Here is a 19,162-nt window from a genome sequence, read left to right as displayed (position 1 = left end):
TACCTAAAGATCAACCAGTAAGCCTCATGGCTGCATGCAGATTTAAACCCAAGTTTCCCAATGTAGGTCCCAACCCATCTACTATATTACTCTGGGGATTTCTATGTGCATCCCATTTGCAATCTCAGCACCCAAAGAAGTAATTTAACTACAAACGCATACTTGCAGGTACAAGGAAGTAGTGGCCAGCAGCATCGGTTAAGTTTATGACTTGATCACTAACATGACAACTACCTTGCCTAGCATTGTGACAGAAATGACATCATTGTATGTTAGCATTGTGCCAAACAGCATGATAATGCATTTCAGAAGCTGTTTCGTAACATGCTCACAAGGGTCTCAGCTCCCACTTAGAATGGATTTATGTGCTAAGAACATTAGTCAGAAGAATTAAACCCAGCATCCAGTATGGCAGCAGTCATGTCAAGATTCCTCAGAACTTGTAAACAGTATGTGCTCATTGAATGCTCCTTTTCCTTGTATCCGCTTCCAATCTCTGGTAGTTTAACATACACTAGTAATTTTGTGTTTTGATTGATGAGAATTCTGTCTATTTCCTATTGACAGTCCTGTTTTTTTTCATGGACTTATTGAGCCTTTTTAAACTCAGTAATATTATTTACTATTTTATTTCTGGTAGCAAAGAGTTCCACAGATGAACTGCATGCTGTGCAAAGGGTTGTTGTTGCTGCTGTTTTGCTTAGTCGACATATCAAGAGAAAGGTTTTTCATACTTTCCCCACAATGACCACTTGGGGGGGGATTTTTGGTTCAAGGACTTCAGTACCTGGTGATCTGCTCAACAAACAAAGAAAAAAGTTCTGGTACAAATGGGCCTGCAGTCTTCTCAGAATACCAAGATCAACGACTCCTTACATTTGTTCACTTGTTTACATTGATTTTCCCATGTTCTCTGCAGCCATTCAGCAGCGGCCTGGAACTGCTTGGAATGGCATGGGGGGGGAGGGGCTCCTGCCTCCTCCCCCCAGCAGTTTTCTCAGGCAAAAACTGTGCAGGGTGGGAGAAATTGTGGCTGCCAATATTCCTGAAGGAAAACGTCCTGTCCTCTTAATAGAGGGCTGATGTGTAGAAATGGGCAGTTGACGCTTTTCATGGCATGGAGGCAAACAACAGCACCTGGTAAATAACATCCCCTTAAACCTCTATGAAAGGAACAGGACATTTTTCTCCTGGCATGTTGGCAACCCCCATCATCAAAGATTAATTAACAGTTTGTTTAGATTTTATTCACATGTGAGCCTCGATGAAATCATTTCTTGTGCAGCACCCAGGATATAATATTGAAAATAAAACCTTTTTTTAAATACAGCACGTGCTCATGCACACACACATGTTGTCAGAAGAATGAACTGCTGGGCTAACTGATGCTTCTATTTAGAATTGCTTGGGAAATTCCTGAAATGGGGGGGAGCCGGGGGGGCTATTTGGGGGAGGGGAAGCAGCCCAACAGGGATGTGTCCCCAGCGTGATGCCCGTGGGTGCGAGTGCCTGAGGAAACCTTTCCTGGTGTCCACCAAGTGTTTTCAGAAAGTGAATAGGGCCAGGTGGGGCACTTACCCAGCAAGGCTTGTGATTGGCCACTGGAGAACCAATTGGCTAAGCAGATAAAAATATAATTGTGTCAGTGACAGCTGCCACCACAGCTGCGTTGGCTCAAGTGGTTAAGATGCTGAACTGCAGGCTGTGGAAGGTTGGTAGTTCAGCAGTTCGAGACCTGAGTTGCCGCATGACGGAGTGAACTCCCGTCTCTAGTTCCAGCTCCTGCCAACCTAGCAGTTAGAAAGCAAGAAATTGCAAGTAGATAAATAAGTACCACTTTGGTGGGAGTCATGCTGGCCACATGACCACGGAAACATCTTCTGACAGCGCTGGCTCTTTGGCTTTGAAACAGAGATGAGCACTGCAACCCTAGAGTCGGACTTAACTGGATTTCAAGCAAGGGAACCTTTACTTTACCAATCCTCTTTCCCAGCAAATCAACCACAAGGCTGCCTGGGTGCCTGACCCTAGACAGTTCCACCCTTCCTCACGCTTACTTACCTCACACAAATGATGCGAGGAGAAACCCATGCCATCCTGAGGATCTTACCAATGCAAGTTCATTTCCCCAGACGCCAGAACAGCCTCATGTCACTAGACCTGGCCTTCTGTGCCCTCAGCAATCTTGAGTGAACACAAAAGAGCTGTGATTCTGATCAGTGTTCCCTCTAAGCTGAGTTAGTGTGAGCTAGCTCACAGTTTTTTAGCCTCCAGCTCACAGGTTTTTGTCTTAGCTCAGGAAGGGTGGCTCCAGAGCAAACTAATTTATACAGTAGCCAAGTCGCTCGCTCACAACTTTAATGCCAGTAGCTCACAAAGTAGAATTTCTGCTCACAAGATTCCACAGCTTAGAGGGAACATTGATTCTGATTACTATAAGAATAGATATCCCATCCGGATAAACGTTAGTCGTTCTAGCCTTGGGGTAACTTTGGCAGGCGGGCAAACCGAGAGAAGCGGCAAGGCATGACGGACAGAGCCTCTCCCTCTCTCTCCAGGACTGAACCACTGCAGCACACCGAGCTAAGTGCGTTTACTCCTAAGCAAGTCCGAGTCATTTCCTATGCCACGGACTTCTTAGCAAGCAGCCTTAAGACGGCAACAGTACCCTTCCATATAGCAACTCTTTAACCGCGCGGCGATTAATGAATGCTGCAGCTTTCTTGCATTACTTAAAATCTGCGAAACGAACTATTCTCGGGTGAATGAATTACTTGACACCCCGTGTGGGAAAGGCAGAGGCGTGCTTATCTCTTTAAAAAACAAGACGCCGAGAAGAGAGAAAACTCCTCCTACAGGGTGTCGGCCCTAAAACGAGTGTAGTTTCTAGCTCATAAAAGCCGGTGCTGGTCCCACAAGAGCCGTCTTTGTAAGAAAGCTTTTGAACGTGGGCTTGCTGTGCGGTGAGGGGGGAGAAGATCTGGAGAATGGCTGAAGAGTTTGTGAGTAGCAAAATACGATGCGATAAAGTGACAGTGTTTGGGAAACCTTCCTGTCCTTATTGTCACATGGCAGTGGAGCTTCTGGAGAAACTTGGTGTCAAGCATTTGGAATACGTTGACCTCACAACCCGAGCGGATATGTCCAATATTCAGGACTATATGCTACGCACTACAGGCGCCAGATCTGTGAGTCCCGTTATCCTTCTTTAATTTATTTGCTGTTGAACGGCTGCTGTATGTGCCTTGTCTTCCAGTGTGTGAAACTTAAAACGCCCCTTTTGAAGCAGGCCTGTGTAATAAGGTACTATGTACAAGTCACAGTGTAATAATTGTAAACGGTAGCTTGGAAAAAGCAGGTACGTCATAGTGTTTTAATCAGAAATGTTGGTAGTTCCCCTTTGTCCCGCACACTCTGTAGGCCTAAGGGGCAGGAAGCTGTCCATCTGCAATAAAAAGACATGCATAATTCAGAAACTTTATGCAGGGATGAATGTCTTTGTTGGGTAAAGCTGATACGTAAGTATTCTAAGAATAGGCTGTCTTGCAAGTATAACCCTGTATTAAACTCCCCCACCCCCCCATACCGATGGAAGTGAAAATGATTTGATACTGGTGAGGTTGTGCCTTTGTTTTTTTCAGGACATGTCTAAGAGCGGAAAGGTTGCACTGCATTGATAAAATGGGTTTGCTAATAATGTATACCTTCTGGAGCAGCTTCCGGTACTTCCTGTTAATGGGGTGCAAGAGTGAGAGTCCTCTAGCAAGGAGGAAGCTCTGCCACTCTGACTTCATATTTGTTGCGTTAGCTTGGGATTGCTTTCAAGTTTAAAATGCTTGCACACACCACTGGGTGTTGCACAGTAGGAACTATTTTTGTGATTGGATTCTTCTATGTGGTCATGATGATAGTCCAGTTACAAAGAAGCACTATAGCACAATATCCACTGATGTGTGGATGCAGCCTTAATGTAAGATGGAAGCAACTGCTTCTTAGAGCCACAATGTACATTTTTGTAGGGGCACCTCATTAAGAACATGTAGCGTCTGAGGGGGGAAGAGTTACTGTGTAACAACGGGTTTATATGTTGTAATACAGAATGCTGAGCAATTGCTGTGTATTCCTGTCTTTTGCATGTACCTTGAACAATGGCTCTCTGTCACTGTGTGGCTGCCACATATCTATAGCTAAATGCTTTGGGGAGTTCAAAGTACTATGCAAGTGGAACAGCAGTGTTTGCTGTATGATTTGTATCGTTCCTGATGATATAATTATATGATAAGACTTAACAGGACATTGTTCCTGGGCCTCTAACAGTCCTATGGAGCTGTAGTAAGAGCAAAACTAGACATCTTATTTTTTAAAAGAATAAGATCCAGATTCTCTAGACCCAACTTGGGAGTCACGCAGCCTATGAGGAGAATGGCTATTAAAATTAGAATCCATTCAGCCTTGGAACACAGCTGTAGCTGGAGTATTCTGTGCATGTGGAGCAGCAAAAACTGGGAGACGTACCTCCCCTCCCACATGCTGTTTTTGTGCAGGAAACTGGGAAGGGAGGGGCAGCTGTAGGGAATCCAGACCCATCTCTTTTTTAAAAAAACAACTGTCTAGTTTAGTTCTGAATGAAGGCTTTTCTGAAAGAAAAAGGAAGCTTTGCCTACTCATTTCAGGTGTGTCTGTTAAAGGCACAGGAACCAAGCCAGTTAAAATTTGAGCATAAGAATATAAGAACACAAGAGGAGCCAATGTTGGATCAGGCCAATGGCCCATCCAGTCCAACACTCTGTCACACAGTGGCCAAAAATACCAGTGCCATCAGGAGGTCCAGCAGTGGGGCCAGGACAGTAGAAGCCCTCCCACTGTTGCCCCCCCCAGCACCAAGAATACAGAGCATCACTTGCCCCAGACTGAAAGTCCCTATGGCTAATAGCCACTGATGGACCTCTGTTCCATATGTTTATCTAATTCCCTCTTGAAGCTGTCCATGCTTGTAGCCGCCGCCACCTCCTCTGGCAGTGAATTCCATGTGTTAATCACTCTTTGGGTGAAGAAGTACTTCCTTTTATCCATTCGAACCAGTGCTGTGTTAACCAGGCATTCTCTGTCCTGCTTATCTCCTTTCTTACTTTTCTGTGGGATTTGCCCAAGATAACTTCATGTTGAATACTGCCCATTCTGGGGACCTAGGTCTAATTAAACTTTGCCTCACTATAAGGAACTTGTTCTGTTCATGTGTATAGCAATATGGTACAAAAAAGCAGTGAGTATCCCACTCCCACCCTGGTAAAGCATGAAAAGAAATCATTGAATAAAAATGTCCTGGCATGTTATTTGCATGCTAAAGGTGACTGCCTGCCCAATGTGTATAAACCTGAGGTCCAGAATCTTTTTTTTCTGTTAGGCTGGTTTTGTGTGCTGCTGCTTATAAGTAAGCTTGTTTTCACTGCTGCCTACTAACTTGAGCAACTCATTTAGAACACTGGCTGGTTCTAGATAAGAGACTTAATGGTGCCTTTATAAGGTTCCTTGTTCCTCAGTGGCACGACTTCTTAATGGGAGTCTGCTTATCCATGACTTTTGTAGTAATTGATTGACTAGCTTTAGGGAAAATAAAATCCTGCTATTTACTTCCTAGTTCTAGTGAGCCTATTGGTTTTACACTCTGTATATATAATAGATCAAATGTGAAAATGCAAGTAAAAGTGTTCCTCTGTGCTTGATATTTATGTATATAATCTTTGTAGGACTTCAGCTTTAGTGATGAGGGATATGACTCATTTCTGTCCTCCAGAAACAGAAGTGGCATGCTGGGTTGTCACGGGCCACACTCTTGGAGACGCTTCCTGTAACTACAAGCTTGGGCCAGCAAATATGTCTGATTAGAATGTCTTCTGGCTCCACCAGCCCATTTGTTTGCCCTTCCGTTATACCCTCTGTAGAAACCAGGACTGTGTTTATTCTCCTGTAGCAGGTCAAATTCCACTGCTACATACATATTTTCATGGGCTTAAAGGTCTTAAAGTAACAGGAAGTCTCAACAGCTGCATCTTATGGTCCTAGTTACATAGCTATCCTCTCTGGGGTCAGCTTTCCCTGCTCCCTTGTTCGAATAGCCCTCCTCTGAGCTTTAGGAGACAGGATTTCCAGCTGCTTTTGTTTTTGATTTTAACTTCTGCTTTTCTAGGTCCCTCGTGTCTTTATTGGAGAAACTTGTATTGGTGGTTATGACAACCTGAAAGCTCTACATGACAGGGGCGAACTCATTCCAAAATTGAAGGAAATTGGTGCTTTGTAGTGATTCCGAGGTGAGTAATTGGGTAGACTTGTAAAAAGAGTGGGATGTAGATGTTGTTATAATGACATAGTATGTGTTGCCTCTAACATTAAGCTTGAAGTACCTTATAATAAACCTTGTCAGAATGATGATAAAATCAAAACAAAGCAATAAAAGTGGGAGAAAAGCAGCCCAGAAAGAGTTAGACCAGCAACAGTGCCTTAAGTGCAATTATTGGGAGAAACAGGCATATAACACCATTTTTCAAAAGGCACTAATAAAAATCAGGAACAAATAAAAGTTTTACCCTTATTATTTTATTCATTTAAATTATATCCCTCCTTTTCTGCCCAGTGGGGATCCAAAACAGTTTTCATCATTCTCCTCTCCTCCATTTTATCCTCACAACAGCCTTGTGAGGTAGGTTAGGCTGAGAGTGTGTGACTGGCCTGAGGTCACCCAGTAAACTTCCATGGCAGAGCGGGGAGCTGAACCCGGGTTTCCCAGATCGTGGTCTGACAATTTAACCACTACACCACACTTACTCTCCTTCAGGCATCAGCATGCTACTGGGTAGGTTATAAGGTATTTCCTAGGGTTTCTACTCTGCCACTTTGCTGTTGCTCTAGTACTGCACTGGAAGAGCACTTTCTCAGTGGCTCAGTCTAGATGTTCTCAGGAGGCCCTGAGTGGTGGTGGCAGGAGACCAGTGGGTCTAAGGGAATTTCCCAGCAAGTAAAGACACCATTTCCCCCTTCCTGAAGATAGTCAGGTTAGGTGCCACACAACCAAAGTAATCTACAATAGATACACTGCCACTTGAAGAAGCAGTATCTGTAAGCCACCCATGACTCTTCCAAGGAAAACAGAACAAGGCTTAGGATGAATCTTCTAATTGGCAGGTAGGCTGGTAAGGGAGCCCAGAAGGTTCTAGTAGCTGACAAATACAACCCCTTTCTTGTGTCACCACAAATCAACAGCATATGCATAGTTGCTAACACAAACAGCTTAACCTATGGAGCTCCACCCAAGTGGTGGAATACACTTACATCTGATTAAGGACTGTCATGGCATAAACAGTTTCTGATCTGGGATACATGTGAGGCAGTCTTAAAACTTAGAATGTGAATGACTTTTAGATACAGGCATGAAGAAGATACTAAAACTGAAAGGACCATTAACATCCCATGGAGCCACCCACAGTAGTAGAATGTGTACATTTCCAATCTTGTGATTAAGTGAACTTAGTTTGTCTAGAAACCTAAGGTTTCTCTGGAGTTTCTCCGCTGCATTTTGGTGTGACTTCTGGTGATGTTAACTTGACTTCTTTCTCTTTCAGAGTAGAGATGACTGGAGACTGGGACTACCTCCTGCTGCCCTGAAAGCCTTGGAGGACAAAACTGGTCATCTCTTCTACATCCACTGCCGTTCTTCAACTGGATTTTAATGCAGAGGATTAATGCAGAGGTGGAGAGCTCCATGTTCTAGTTATTGTTTGCCTTGCTAAGAATATTGCTATAACTTATTCTTCAGCACCTCTTTCTGAAAATGGAAGTGACAGAAGTGAACCATTGTAATAAAATGCCTGCTTCTAGTCTCTTATTGTTTTTACAGTTCAAAGGTCTCTGGCTCAAATGCACTTCCAAATATCTTTTAACTCCTTTTACCCTATGCAGCCCCTCATCCATTACCTTTTTCCTCTGTGACTTTAAGCAACTCAGTCTCCTTCATTCTTACTTAGAGACAATCCCTTTGTCCCAAGAGGAGTGAGAACTCCTCGCTTATTTGGCCCCATCATTTAGAAGGCGTTAATGCCAGTCTAGGACACATTTCCTTGCTTCCTCTTTTCTCTACCAATCTTACCACATCTCTAACACAACACATTACTATGCATGTTCCACCTTTGGCAAGCTCTTTAGCCTCCTGTCTTTCGGGTGACAAAAAAGTCCAAGGGCTGGGAGATGTTTGGCAGGCTTGCCTGTGAAGCCATTGGGTAGTGCCTCATCACTGTAGTGCTCCCTATATAGCTGGTATGCATCACTCCTGCTCCCAGTGAAGTCATCACTAAATGAGCCTGCTGAGCAGGCATCGGATCCATGCTACCTTTTGGGTTGTGCCGGTCTGGTGAAAGCTTAGAAATAAATGCGTAACATGAATGGTCTTGGTTTTCATTACTTCTTTGCAATCAAAAGACGAGGCTTGAATAGCCAAGTGTAAGTGACTGATGCATCTTAGTATTTTCCTGTATTTCCATGATGTTTTGTGGTTTCATGCCAATAAAGGTTTTGTGTTTTAATAATTACTTCTTGAAATAACCGGCTTCCTTCCCTCAAAAGCAATTATGGGAATGAGACCGGAAATGGCATAAAGCTATCCCATGAGCTGAACAGCTACGAAAGAGCTTTCCCAGTATTCTGGCCTGCAGCCTCATCCATATGTTGCTGGGCTACATGACTTCAGACAAAGTGTGAGGACTGAACACTTCAGATTTTTTCAAAACTTCTGTGCACAAATAAAGCTAGCCGGCCAAGTTTTCTTTCTCTGCATAAAAAGAAACCCTTGATTTCTCCCTTCTATACATCCCCCCACAATCTGAGGTGGTATCTATGCATCATGGGAGATGACTGACTGATTCATTGCTTACAAATTTTATATCCTTTAGTACTGGGTCACATTTCTAAAAATGTGAATCTTATTACTGGCAGAAGTGAAAAGTGTAGTTATTTCACATCTTGGAAGAAACATAGGATATTGTTTCTTTTAATCTGCGTATCATTTCCTTTATGTTTCTTTCTTCATTGCCTACCATTCAACTTTTCATTAACCGGCACGAAGAATTTAAGTGTTTGGTATCCTCTACATATATATATAAGCCCTAGCCTATTGGCACTTTCTGGCTCTCCCATTGGCTGTGCTGTGCGCTCCATCAGCCATTGGCCCGTCAACCACCACTGAAGAGTAGTTGCATGCCATTGGCTGGGGGCTGGATCTACACTTCCTCCCCCACCAACTGCTGGCTTGGCCATTCCCTGTCTAAATAAAATTCCAAAATTGCTGTGGGGCTCACTTTCCCCTCAGTGGCTGTTCCTAGGCAACCAAGGTTGGTTCTGCCAGTAAAAAGGTAGGGGCAGGAGGCCCTTTCCAGGCCTACTTTGGCCTTTGTGGGAAACTCATTGGGGCCAGTCCTGATTAGGGTTGCCAGCTCCAAGTTGGGAAATTCCTGGAGATTTTGTGGTGGATTCTATGGAAGCCAGAGTTTGGGGAGGGGAGAACGCAGCTGAATAGAATGCCATAGAGTCCACCCTTCAAAGCAGTTATTTTCTCCAGGGTGACAGAGATCTGTTGTCTGGAGTTCAGTTGTGATACCAGCTGATCTTCAGGTTCCACTTGGAGGCTGGCTACCCTAGGCCTGGCTGCTTGCTCCTGTTCACCAGCAGCAGCACCCCTAGAAGATGGTAATGGATTTATACCCCACTCTTCACTAGTCTCAGAGTGGCTTACAATCCCTTTCCCTTCCCACATCAGAACCTTGTGAGGTAGGTGGGGTGAGAGAGCTCTCTCGAGAACTGCCCTTGAGAGAACAGCTCTGAAATAACTTACAACTGACCCAAGGTCACACCAGCAGCTGCATGTGGAGAAATGGGGAATCAAACCTGGTTCTCCCAGATTAGAATCCGCGCTCTTAGCCACTACACCAAACTGGCTCTCAGCTAGGACAGTCAGTATGGCGTAGCAGTTAGTGCTTCAGAGCAGGGTCTGCCAGACCCAGGTTCTTGCTGTGGAAGCTGAGTGGGTGATTTTGGACCAGTCACAGACTTTCATCCTAACCTACCTCACATGGTTGTTGTGCAGATCAAAAGAGGGAGAGGAGAATAACGTGAGCTGCTTCGGTCCCCAGTGTGGAGAAAGACTGTACTTTTCCAAGGTAAAGGCTGCAAGGAGAGGGGCAAATAACTGTATGTTTAAGTCAGAGGGGCACATAACAGTACGCTGATGGTTGGGGGGAAGGAGATAGGGTTGCCACCTCCAGGTTGGGAAATTCCTGGAGATTTGAGGGGTGGAGCCTGGAAAGGGTGGGGTTTGAGGAGGGGTGGTACCTCAGACAGGTACAATGCCATAGGCTCCACCCTCCAAAACAGCCATCTCCTGGGGAACCATTGTTGCCAATCTCCAGGTGAGGGCTGGAGATCACTGAAAAATACAACTTCAGATGGCAAAGATGAGTTCCCTAGAGAAAACAGTGGATTCTGTGTCATTATTCCCTGTTGAGGTTGCCACAGCAAATTGACACTGAGTGCCCAAGGCCAGGGCACCTGCCCAGAGCTTCTTTCTAGAGCTCATTATATTTATTTTCCCAGCAGGCCTTATTCCTAGTCAAAGAAAATAATACAAAACGAATAGCATGAAACAAGTTTTGCAGACTTTTAAACTGGGTTGGAGTTTTTTGCTTTCTCATGTCCAAACTTCTGCAATTACTTCCTGTTTGAATGTTGCTTATTTTCAAGGCTTTCTCAGTTAAACCTGTTGGGTGCATTGCAAGCATCCCCTGGAAAATAGGTTTTTATTGTTTGAAAAACTTTACAGAATCTGTTTGGGTCAGAAGCAAATATGGGGTAGAAGGTTGTGTGTATATTTGTGTATCATGGAAAGTAACATGGCTTTCCAACCGCTTTCTCTTTCCTGCTCACATAAACCACATTATGTTTGAAAAAACAAAAACTGAAGTTCAAGCATAGCGCTAAATAGACTTTTAGGCTGGGGAGGAAAAATCCAGCAGCTCTTCCACCATATGGCGCTGATCCCGGTCTTTTCTCAGGAAAAGGGACTTAACTGGGACTCAAGTATCATTAGCTAAGAGGGCCCTTGGTTTCTTTAAGGATTCCTGATCTAGGGTAAAAGTCTTAAATTCTGAATGACATGGGGAAAACATCAGGTAAAAAGCCTAGTTGGTATTTCCAATCAGGTTTGGTTGCCAATCTCAATAAGTGGTTAGGTACATAAGATACATGAACAATAAATAAAAAGGTCATAACAATTATACTAATGTGCACACATGGAGCTATCTTGGAAGCCAACAGGCACTGGAACAAGATGCCTTTCCTCCCATAACACCATCTACTAAGAATGTATCATTTAAAAAGTCAGTACCCTGTTCAGTGCTCCCTCTAAGCTCTGGAGTCTTGTGAGCAAAAATTCTACTTTGTGAGCTACTGGCATTAAAGTTGTGAGTGAGCGATTTGGCTACTGCATAAATTGGTTTGCTCTGTAGCCATCCTTCCTGAGCTGGAGGCTAAAAAACTGTGAGCTAGCTCACATTAACTCAGCTTAGAGGGAATGGTATGGGGGTGTCAAATATATCTTTTTGTCACACACATAAGAACATAGGAGACGCCAATGTTCGATCAGGCCAAAGGCCCATCCAGTCCAACACTCTGTCACACAGTGGCCAAAGATACCAGGTGCCATCAGGAGGTCCACCAGTAGGGCAAGGACATTAGAAGCCCTCCCACTGTTGACCCCCCCTCGAAGCACCAAGAAGACAGAGCATCACTTGCCCCAGAGTCCCTATCTATACCTTGTGGCTAATAGCCACTGATGGACCTCTGCTCCATGTGCTTATCTAATTCCCTTTTGAAGCCGTCCATGCTTGTAGCCACCACCACTTCCTGTGTGGTAATGTAAGCTCTTGCACTGTGCAGTACTAGTCTCATATGCCTGCCTTTGAGTAATATACTATTAAGCTGCTATGAAGGATTAACACATTTCAGGTGACCCTGATGAAAGTTTAAAATACATCTTCATACTGAATCAATATTTTCTTGCCAACTGGGCAAAATCAGGAGGACCTAGATGTTCTTTTCACACATACATGTCACAGGAGTTTGTGCTTTGCTGTTGTAACTTCTTGACCATTTTGATCATTTAGCTTAATTTCCAGCAGTTTTAAGAATTCACTGACACTGGTGTCAGTGTTAACATTATCATTCATTGGTCAGTACCTACAAGTCGTTCCTGTGACAACAATCATGGAAAGGAGCAGAACCTGCAATTTTGCTTGCTGTTATTCAAGCTGCATCACAGAGACCTGTATCAAAGGACAGTGACATGTGTCGTGTTTGTGACATCATTAGACCAAATTGTTTAACTGAGAATTCTGTGACTGGAAAAGAGTTTTCAATAGTTTGGGGAAACAGTGAAATACTAACTAAAGTTTGATTTTGCATTGGGAAATTAAACCCAGGAACAAAGTACAAAGGTACTCTAAGGCAACAGTGGATGCATGTATGTTGTTCAAATGAAATATTTATTATAAAACATACATAATATAAATTCACAATGGATGTGCTCACTTAATCTAGCAAGAAACAGTTGCTCTGATCTATAGCTACCAAATGGATAAAATAAACACATGAAATGAACATTAAATTAAAAAAAACATTTTAATGAACTGTTACAACAACAAACAGTTAATTTAAATTCTTAAACATTTTAAATGCCTGGTATGAAATTATTGTTACACATTCAACATAAGCTATAGTAAAATAACTATTTTGTTTAGCTAAAACCATTATCTGATGGGAGAAGTTTATAACAGAGATCCTTATCATAATATATTTGTCTCTGTATAAAACTTCTACCTGAGTGACAGCTCACATTTAAATTTTTCTTTTAAAGATTTCCCTGTGAGAGTCTAAAAGTATTTTCTTATAAAAATGGACTTCAAAAGTATTCTTTCCAATGCTTACTGATACCTGCTGTTAAGCTAATAATTATTACACTGCTATTAAAGTCATCTTTTAAATGAGGGTTGTCCATGAAACTTCTGAAAAATAACATAACTTAGTTTACAAGTTCTTCCTGTACCTTTACAGATGACCAGGGTCTAACAACTTGAGAGTGAAATATGGCACAACTTGGATGCATAACAAAAACAGGGAGAGATGTACCATTGTAGCTAAGTTCAGTGTTTCGCACTACCCAAGAATTTCTTAGTTAACACAAATGAGTAATTTATACACTAATCAGTTCTAGATACTTTGGGGGCTGCTGGTAATCCTATAGTGCAGAAACTTAGTGGTCATTGTTTTTCTTCATTGAATTCCATGCATTTGCTGTACCATGGCAGGTCATACAATCAGGCTGTAAGATACAAATATTTTGAGAGCAAAATATACATCTATAGCAGACGCCTACATATAGTTACCCACTTCCAAGTAAAAGAATCTTCATATTAAAATTTTGCTATGCTTAGGAAGATTATTCTGAGATTTATATACATTATAAAATCACTGTAATGATTTAGCAAATCCATTAGTGATTTAGTATTATAGTTTACACAATCTGTATCCAGTACATACAAGAAAAAAGAGAGAGCAAATGATGAATTATACACTATTTTATGTACTTGCATACTTAGCATATAATTACAGATTGGTTTAGAAGGGAAATATCCATGTTTACCCTATTACCACTTTAGAATAAATTATATCTTATTTTCTTTGTACATTTCTATATTTAAGTATGGTATGTCAAACAAGCAGAAATGCTTTCTAAACTGCCTTCAGAAATAAAAATCCCATTACTGAAAGGGCATTAGTTTCTAACAAGAACTCTATAACTGCTTCAGATTTTGAAAATATTAAACATGTAAATATTATATACAGGGATCACTGAAATGTATATGTTTTGTGAGAATATTTATATTGGCTGGGAGTGTGATCTTCTAACCAGGAAGTCCCTGACTTAAATCAGATCTCAGTAAACATAGGTGCAATGTTATATTGTGTTTATGTACAGATAAGATGAAAGTGCTGAGGCCTCTACTGTGAAGCCAGACTGTCGCCATGTAAATAAGCCTGCATTTAACACAGGGTTGTGCATATGCAAAAGAAAGCTGGCAGCTCAATAGGTCTGTGGCATCGCATAGCAAAACGGGGTGGCTCACATCCCCTGGGAGAGCATCCAGCTCCTTGAATCCTAGACAGCCCAGACATGCAGGCTGATTGTGAAAAGTAACCACATTCAGGACTCAACTAGAGTTGATCAGAGTTTATCAAATACACTTTAGTGACAGGGAGATTAGGATGGTAGAATGGGCCCTATGGAGAGGTGTGTGTAGGTCCCTGGAGCATACAGGGTCTAGATCCAGAATGGATAGAGTTGAGTGTACCAGTTTAGCTGCCTCCTTCCTTCACAGTCTTTGGCTATCAAACTGTAAGCAATACACCTTAGCAGAGTTTTTTGCATACCACTTTGCCCCATGAGCTTTGATAGCATGGAGGCTGATATGCAGGTAAACACCCATGATACCTAGTGCCTGTACCAGGAGCAGGCCCAGGCCCATAGCTAAGATTATATTGCAAGTGATTTTTGTAAGAATGTTTCCCTTCAACCTCCTTTAGGAATAATTTCAGTGAAGTAATTCATTTGGAAAATGTTAAATCAGAACTTGCCACATGTTTGGAGGAATTTAGAATATTTACAGGGTTCTGATCAGTGTGTTCATTGTCATAATTTTCCTCCATAGAAATCTCCCAAAGACATCTGAGAGCAGGTATGGTGCAGTGATTGGGCTAGGAAAACCCAGGTTCAAATCCCCACTCAGCTATGAAACTCACATTGAGAACTTGGTTCAGTGCCTTACTCTCAGCGTAATCTGCCCAATAGGATTGTTGTAAGCAGGGCTATTTTTGGGCAGGAACGCACAGGAACGGAGTTCCGGCTGGCTCCTGAGTTGGCCACGCCCAGCAGGAACTTATTAGCATAATAGGCCACACCTAACAGCAGAAACTCATTAGGATTGACTACATTAGGGGTGTGTGACCTAACATGCAAAGAAGTTCCTGCTACAAAAAAAGCCCAGGGTTTTGACAACAAAGTAAACAGAATAAGAAGCAAAAGGTGGGTGTGGCTGGATGACCACACTTCTGGTAACATGGGGGGGTGTGTCTTAATATGCTAATACGTTTCTGCTGTTAGGTGTGGCCTATTATGCTAATGAGTTCCTGCTGGGCTTTTTCTACAAAAAAAGCCCTGGTTGTAAGGATAAAATGGAGGATGAGACCATATACGCTACCCTGAGCTCCTTGGAGAAACAGTGTGCATAAATATGATAGACAATGTAGAAGAAAAAACGGAGGCTAAGATACACTGGAAACAACAAAAGTCGCCTACTCTTTTGCTGTACAGGGACCAGGAAAATAATGGCTGTCATTAAGTCTGTTATTAATTACTACACAGGTAATGTCAAGGAAGAGGAACTCCTGAGTAAGAGAGAACATGGGGTCAAACATGCTGTGATACTGAAATCCCTTTACTGTTGTTCAGAGTCTTTTTAAATGTTGAACTGGGGCCACAGTGCAGGAAAAGATACTTCTGCCGAACCCAGCACTGATCAAAATCTGGTCCTCAAAGAGTTGCTATTGCCTTTTTTTAATGCTGAGGAGATTGGTTCACAAATCTAAGTGTCACAGCTACGGGTGTGCAAAAAACCCCAGTATTTTTCAGGTTTCGGTATACTGACCCCCCCCAAAAAAAATATTGGTATTTCCCGATATTCCCAAATCCCAATACTGGTATGGTATTTGGATCTGGGAAACCCAAGTTTTTTCAGTTCCATTATACCCTATGGGGAATCAATCTGGGGGTATCTGAGGCTCTGGGGGGGCTGTTTTTTGAGGCAGAGGCACCAAACCTGCCACATAGATGCTGGTGCCTCTCCTAAAAAAAAAATCCAAGTTTAAAAAAAATATTGGACCAGGGGGTCCAATGCTATGGGCATTCAAAGAAGGTGCTCCCATCCTCCATTGATTTGAATGGAGGGTGAAAGGTATTTAAAGGGATCACAGTCCCTTTAAATGCCTTCTCCAAGCCGTGCAACTCTGCAGCTTGGAGAAATCTGAAAGTGTTTAAAGGGCTTGCAGTCCCTTTAAATGCCTTTGGAGTTCACTCGCCACAGAGTCACATCGTTTGAAGGCATTTAAAAGGACTGCAATCCTTTTAAATGCCCTTTAAATTTGGCTATCCAGTGGTCCTGAAAATCCCACATATTTTTGGGATTTTGGGGGCTTGGCCATTTCAGATACCCAAAATGCACCCCCAATTTAACTGGCCTTAAAATACCTGAAAAATACCAGGAAGGTGTTTTCCAGGTATTTTTTTGGCTTGGTTTATGCCAAATGCACACCCCTAGTCACATCTGATTTAACTATTAAGAATTTTTCTGGTGTTAAGGTAATATATTTTTAACAGCACTGCAACAAAATCTGATTCAGCTAACAGGAGTTAAATTTTTAATTCCCACTGCAGCACCATGATACAGCTCTCAGTTTTTACAGTATTTTATAAAAGACCAATAAAAGAATTGGAGAGACAAAACAAAAAAACTGGTTCTGTACTTTTTAAAGGAGCAGAGTTTACATAAATATAGACTTGGAATGTATGTCTTTTGGACCTTTAAAATCCCAGTAAACAAAGTGGGCAAGATTTTCAAACTTTAAATAGATCTAACTCAAGTATAAAATTGAAATAACATGGCAGAAGTTGAAGTTGCTGCGACACGCACACAATTCAGGCCCAGAAGCACACCTTGTTAAATGCTTATGCTGTCCTATAAACTGTTTTACATGCTTCTACAAGGTAGTTTCATTAGCAAGTGCAATATTATAGATTATATCATAGCATTTAAGTTCAGTACTTGCTTTCAGTTTTGTGCGGTTGTAAGATTCCTGAAGCAATTGTCTTTCTGTTTTTCCACAATAAAGAAGGATCAACTTTGAGTTTACATTACTACACAATGGCATTTCCGAGAATGAATGTAATTCCTGTATTCTGAAAGCTGTTTCAAGTACATACTAGAAGGCCATCTATGCATCTCAATAAAATTGCGTTCTTCCACTAAAACAAAAGTAGACATCAATGATTATTATGGACAAAATCAAACAGGACAAAAATAAAATTATAAAAACGCGATAGAACTACTGCATAACTTAATCAAAGACCAACCCCCTGAATGTTTTGCCTAGACTTGATATAACCTAACTGCCTGCATACCTCTTATGAAAGACAAACTGAATATGGAGAAAAATCATAAGGTCTTTGCAGGGTGGGGCAGGAGACTTTAAATTAATAGGCTATCACAGCCTCTTGTTAAAGTTGCTGGAGTTTTACCAGTCCATGTGAAAAGCTACGAAGGGAAGGAAACTGCAGAAAAGCCCAGCTGCTTAATGCTTTGATGATCCTAGGCTGGTTTGTCTTTGGTTTAAAGGCATGACACATGCTCTGGAATGCAAAGCTTCCTTATGCTTGTTAACATGAATGCCATGTTCTCAGCATGGTTCTATGTTCCCTTCTCCTAGATATACACCAAATATGGGGTTCTGATGTTTACCAATTTCCAGCAGCACATAAGAGTGCAGAGGAAAATGATTTATAGGTAGAAACTGGTATTTTGCTATGTCTGGACTGGAAAGACAGTGTCCTCTGTGGCCCCTTCCAGCTCTGTGATTCTATGAAATTGTGGCACATGGCACTTTTCTGTCTTCCCATGAGTAGCACTAGTGCTCCTTACATTGCTTTGTTACCACTACAGTAGAGTTGATATATGGATGAGCAATGCCAGAATGTAGGGTATTTAGAAACCCAGTGACTGATATTGTGCTGTACACCTGAGCAGACAGGCAGAACATGTTTGGGAAGGCCTGTCCTTGCTTCTGCTCCCCTTACTCTACCTGAAGCAGAGTTTGAATCACATATAATGCTTTCATCCAGACAGCTGCTTTGAATTGTGTGATGGGGGAGTGGGGAATGTCGATTTTGTACTACCATGCTTCATAGCTTTCCTGAAGGCTTTTTCAATCTTCTCCTCTCTTCCCAGCTGCTATTTTCAGCATTCTGTCGCATTTGCCTCACTCATCCTGGAATGCTCATTTGAATAAAATGAAGCCAGAACTACTGGGTGAAGCCAGGAAGACTGGGGGGGGGGGGGTCTATGAGGGCAAGTCATGTCCCAACTCCTATTTTTTCTGCATATCTACAGAGTGTGCAGTTTTTTAAAGACCTGAACCAAGTCTTACAATCCCCCAAAGCATGTCTAAATAGAACTCAGTTGTTCTTTAGTACCATGCAGATAAATTACATGTAAGTTTGTTTCTTTTCACCCAAATGGCTCCAAGTGTTAGGTTTCTAGTTTCATCATCAATATAGTTAATAATGTGGCCAAATCTGTGGACACATATCTAGAGACTGGAGCCATGAACAGACAAGACTGATCTTTCTACAAACCTGAAAAATGAAATCTTTAAAAAAATGCAGTTGAAGTTAAAACACTGCAAAATAATAGAAACAGCACCTGTAGCTTTAAGAAATGAATGACTTCAGTGGAACTCCCCCCCCCCCCCAGTATTGCCAGCCTTCAAGGCTTGGTTTCTGTCACTAAAAGCCAGGGGGGAGGGGGGAGGTCTCTGAGGGGCCCTTTCCAGGTCTGCTTTGGCCTTTGAGAGAGGATTCATTGAGGCCAGGCCTTAGGGTTGCCAAACCCCCCAGTTTGCCAGGGGTCCCCCATTTGGGGGGGGTTCTACCCGCCCCCAACACCCACAGCCACCCCTCTCCCTTTAAGTGTGTGGAACCCGTGTTTCCTCCCAAGCCTGATCTCCGCTTGAGATCAGGCTTGCAGGGAAATGCCAGCTTCGTACACTTAAAAGGGAAATGCGACTCTTTGCTCTTAAAGGGGAAACGCCGGGTCCTGCACTTAAAAGGGAAACACCTGCTACTTTAAGTGCAGGGAACTGCCGTTTCTGGAGATACGGCGCACAGGCGGGCGGGGGCGGCGGCGGACGTTCCCAACGTGACGTCATCACGGCGGGGATGCTCTGCCCCCTCCAGGAA

At 42.5% G+C, this 19,162-nt stretch overlaps 2 protein-coding genes across 2 annotated transcripts in view; one reads left to right on the top strand and one right to left on the bottom strand.

The window, feature by feature from the left end:
- Nucleotides 1–2,883: 2,883 nt before the first annotated feature.
- Nucleotides 2,884–8,514, top strand: GLRX (glutaredoxin). Its single transcript, XM_015428196.1, has 3 exons — nucleotides 2,884–3,188; nucleotides 6,188–6,308; nucleotides 7,617–8,514. The coding sequence occupies exons 1-2, from the start codon at nucleotides 2,988–2,990 to the stop codon at nucleotides 6,296–6,298; spliced, it is 312 nt and encodes a 103-aa protein (XP_015283682.1). The 5' UTR covers nucleotides 2,884–2,987; the 3' UTR covers nucleotides 6,299–6,308; nucleotides 7,617–8,514.
- An 8,248-nt stretch (nucleotides 8,515–16,762) lies between these two features.
- Nucleotides 16,763–19,162, bottom strand: part of RHOBTB3 (Rho-related BTB domain containing 3) — a 59,676-nt gene continuing 57,276 nt past the window's right edge. Inside the window, exon 15 of the mRNA XM_015428200.1 lies at nucleotides 16,763–17,173. Within this exon, the coding sequence (XP_015283686.1) occupies nucleotides 17,058–17,173 (116 nt within the window). The 3' untranslated portion in view covers nucleotides 16,763–17,057. The remainder of the gene's footprint in view (nucleotides 17,174–19,162) is intronic.

The sequence above is a fragment of the Gekko japonicus genome, unplaced genomic scaffold (assembly GCF_001447785.1).
Source record: "Gekko japonicus isolate JY-2015 unplaced genomic scaffold, Gekko_japonicus_V1.1 scaffold1858, whole genome shotgun sequence".
In the NCBI taxonomy this organism is placed as follows: Eukaryota; Metazoa; Chordata; class Lepidosauria; order Squamata; family Gekkonidae; genus Gekko; species Gekko japonicus.
The sequence above is the reverse complement of the archived record's forward strand: the minus strand, read 5'-3'. Positions and strand labels throughout refer to the sequence as shown.

Excerpts from the sequence above, each read along its gene's own strand:
- GLRX (XM_015428196.1), top strand. The coding sequence starts at position 2,988 with ATGGCTGAAGAGTTTGTGAGTAGCAAAATACGATGCGATAAAGTGACA. Across the intron at positions 3,189-6,187 it reads GCACTACAGGCGCCAGATCT|GTCCCTCGTGTCTTTATTGG; the intron begins GTGAGTCCCGTT and ends CTGCTTTTCTAG.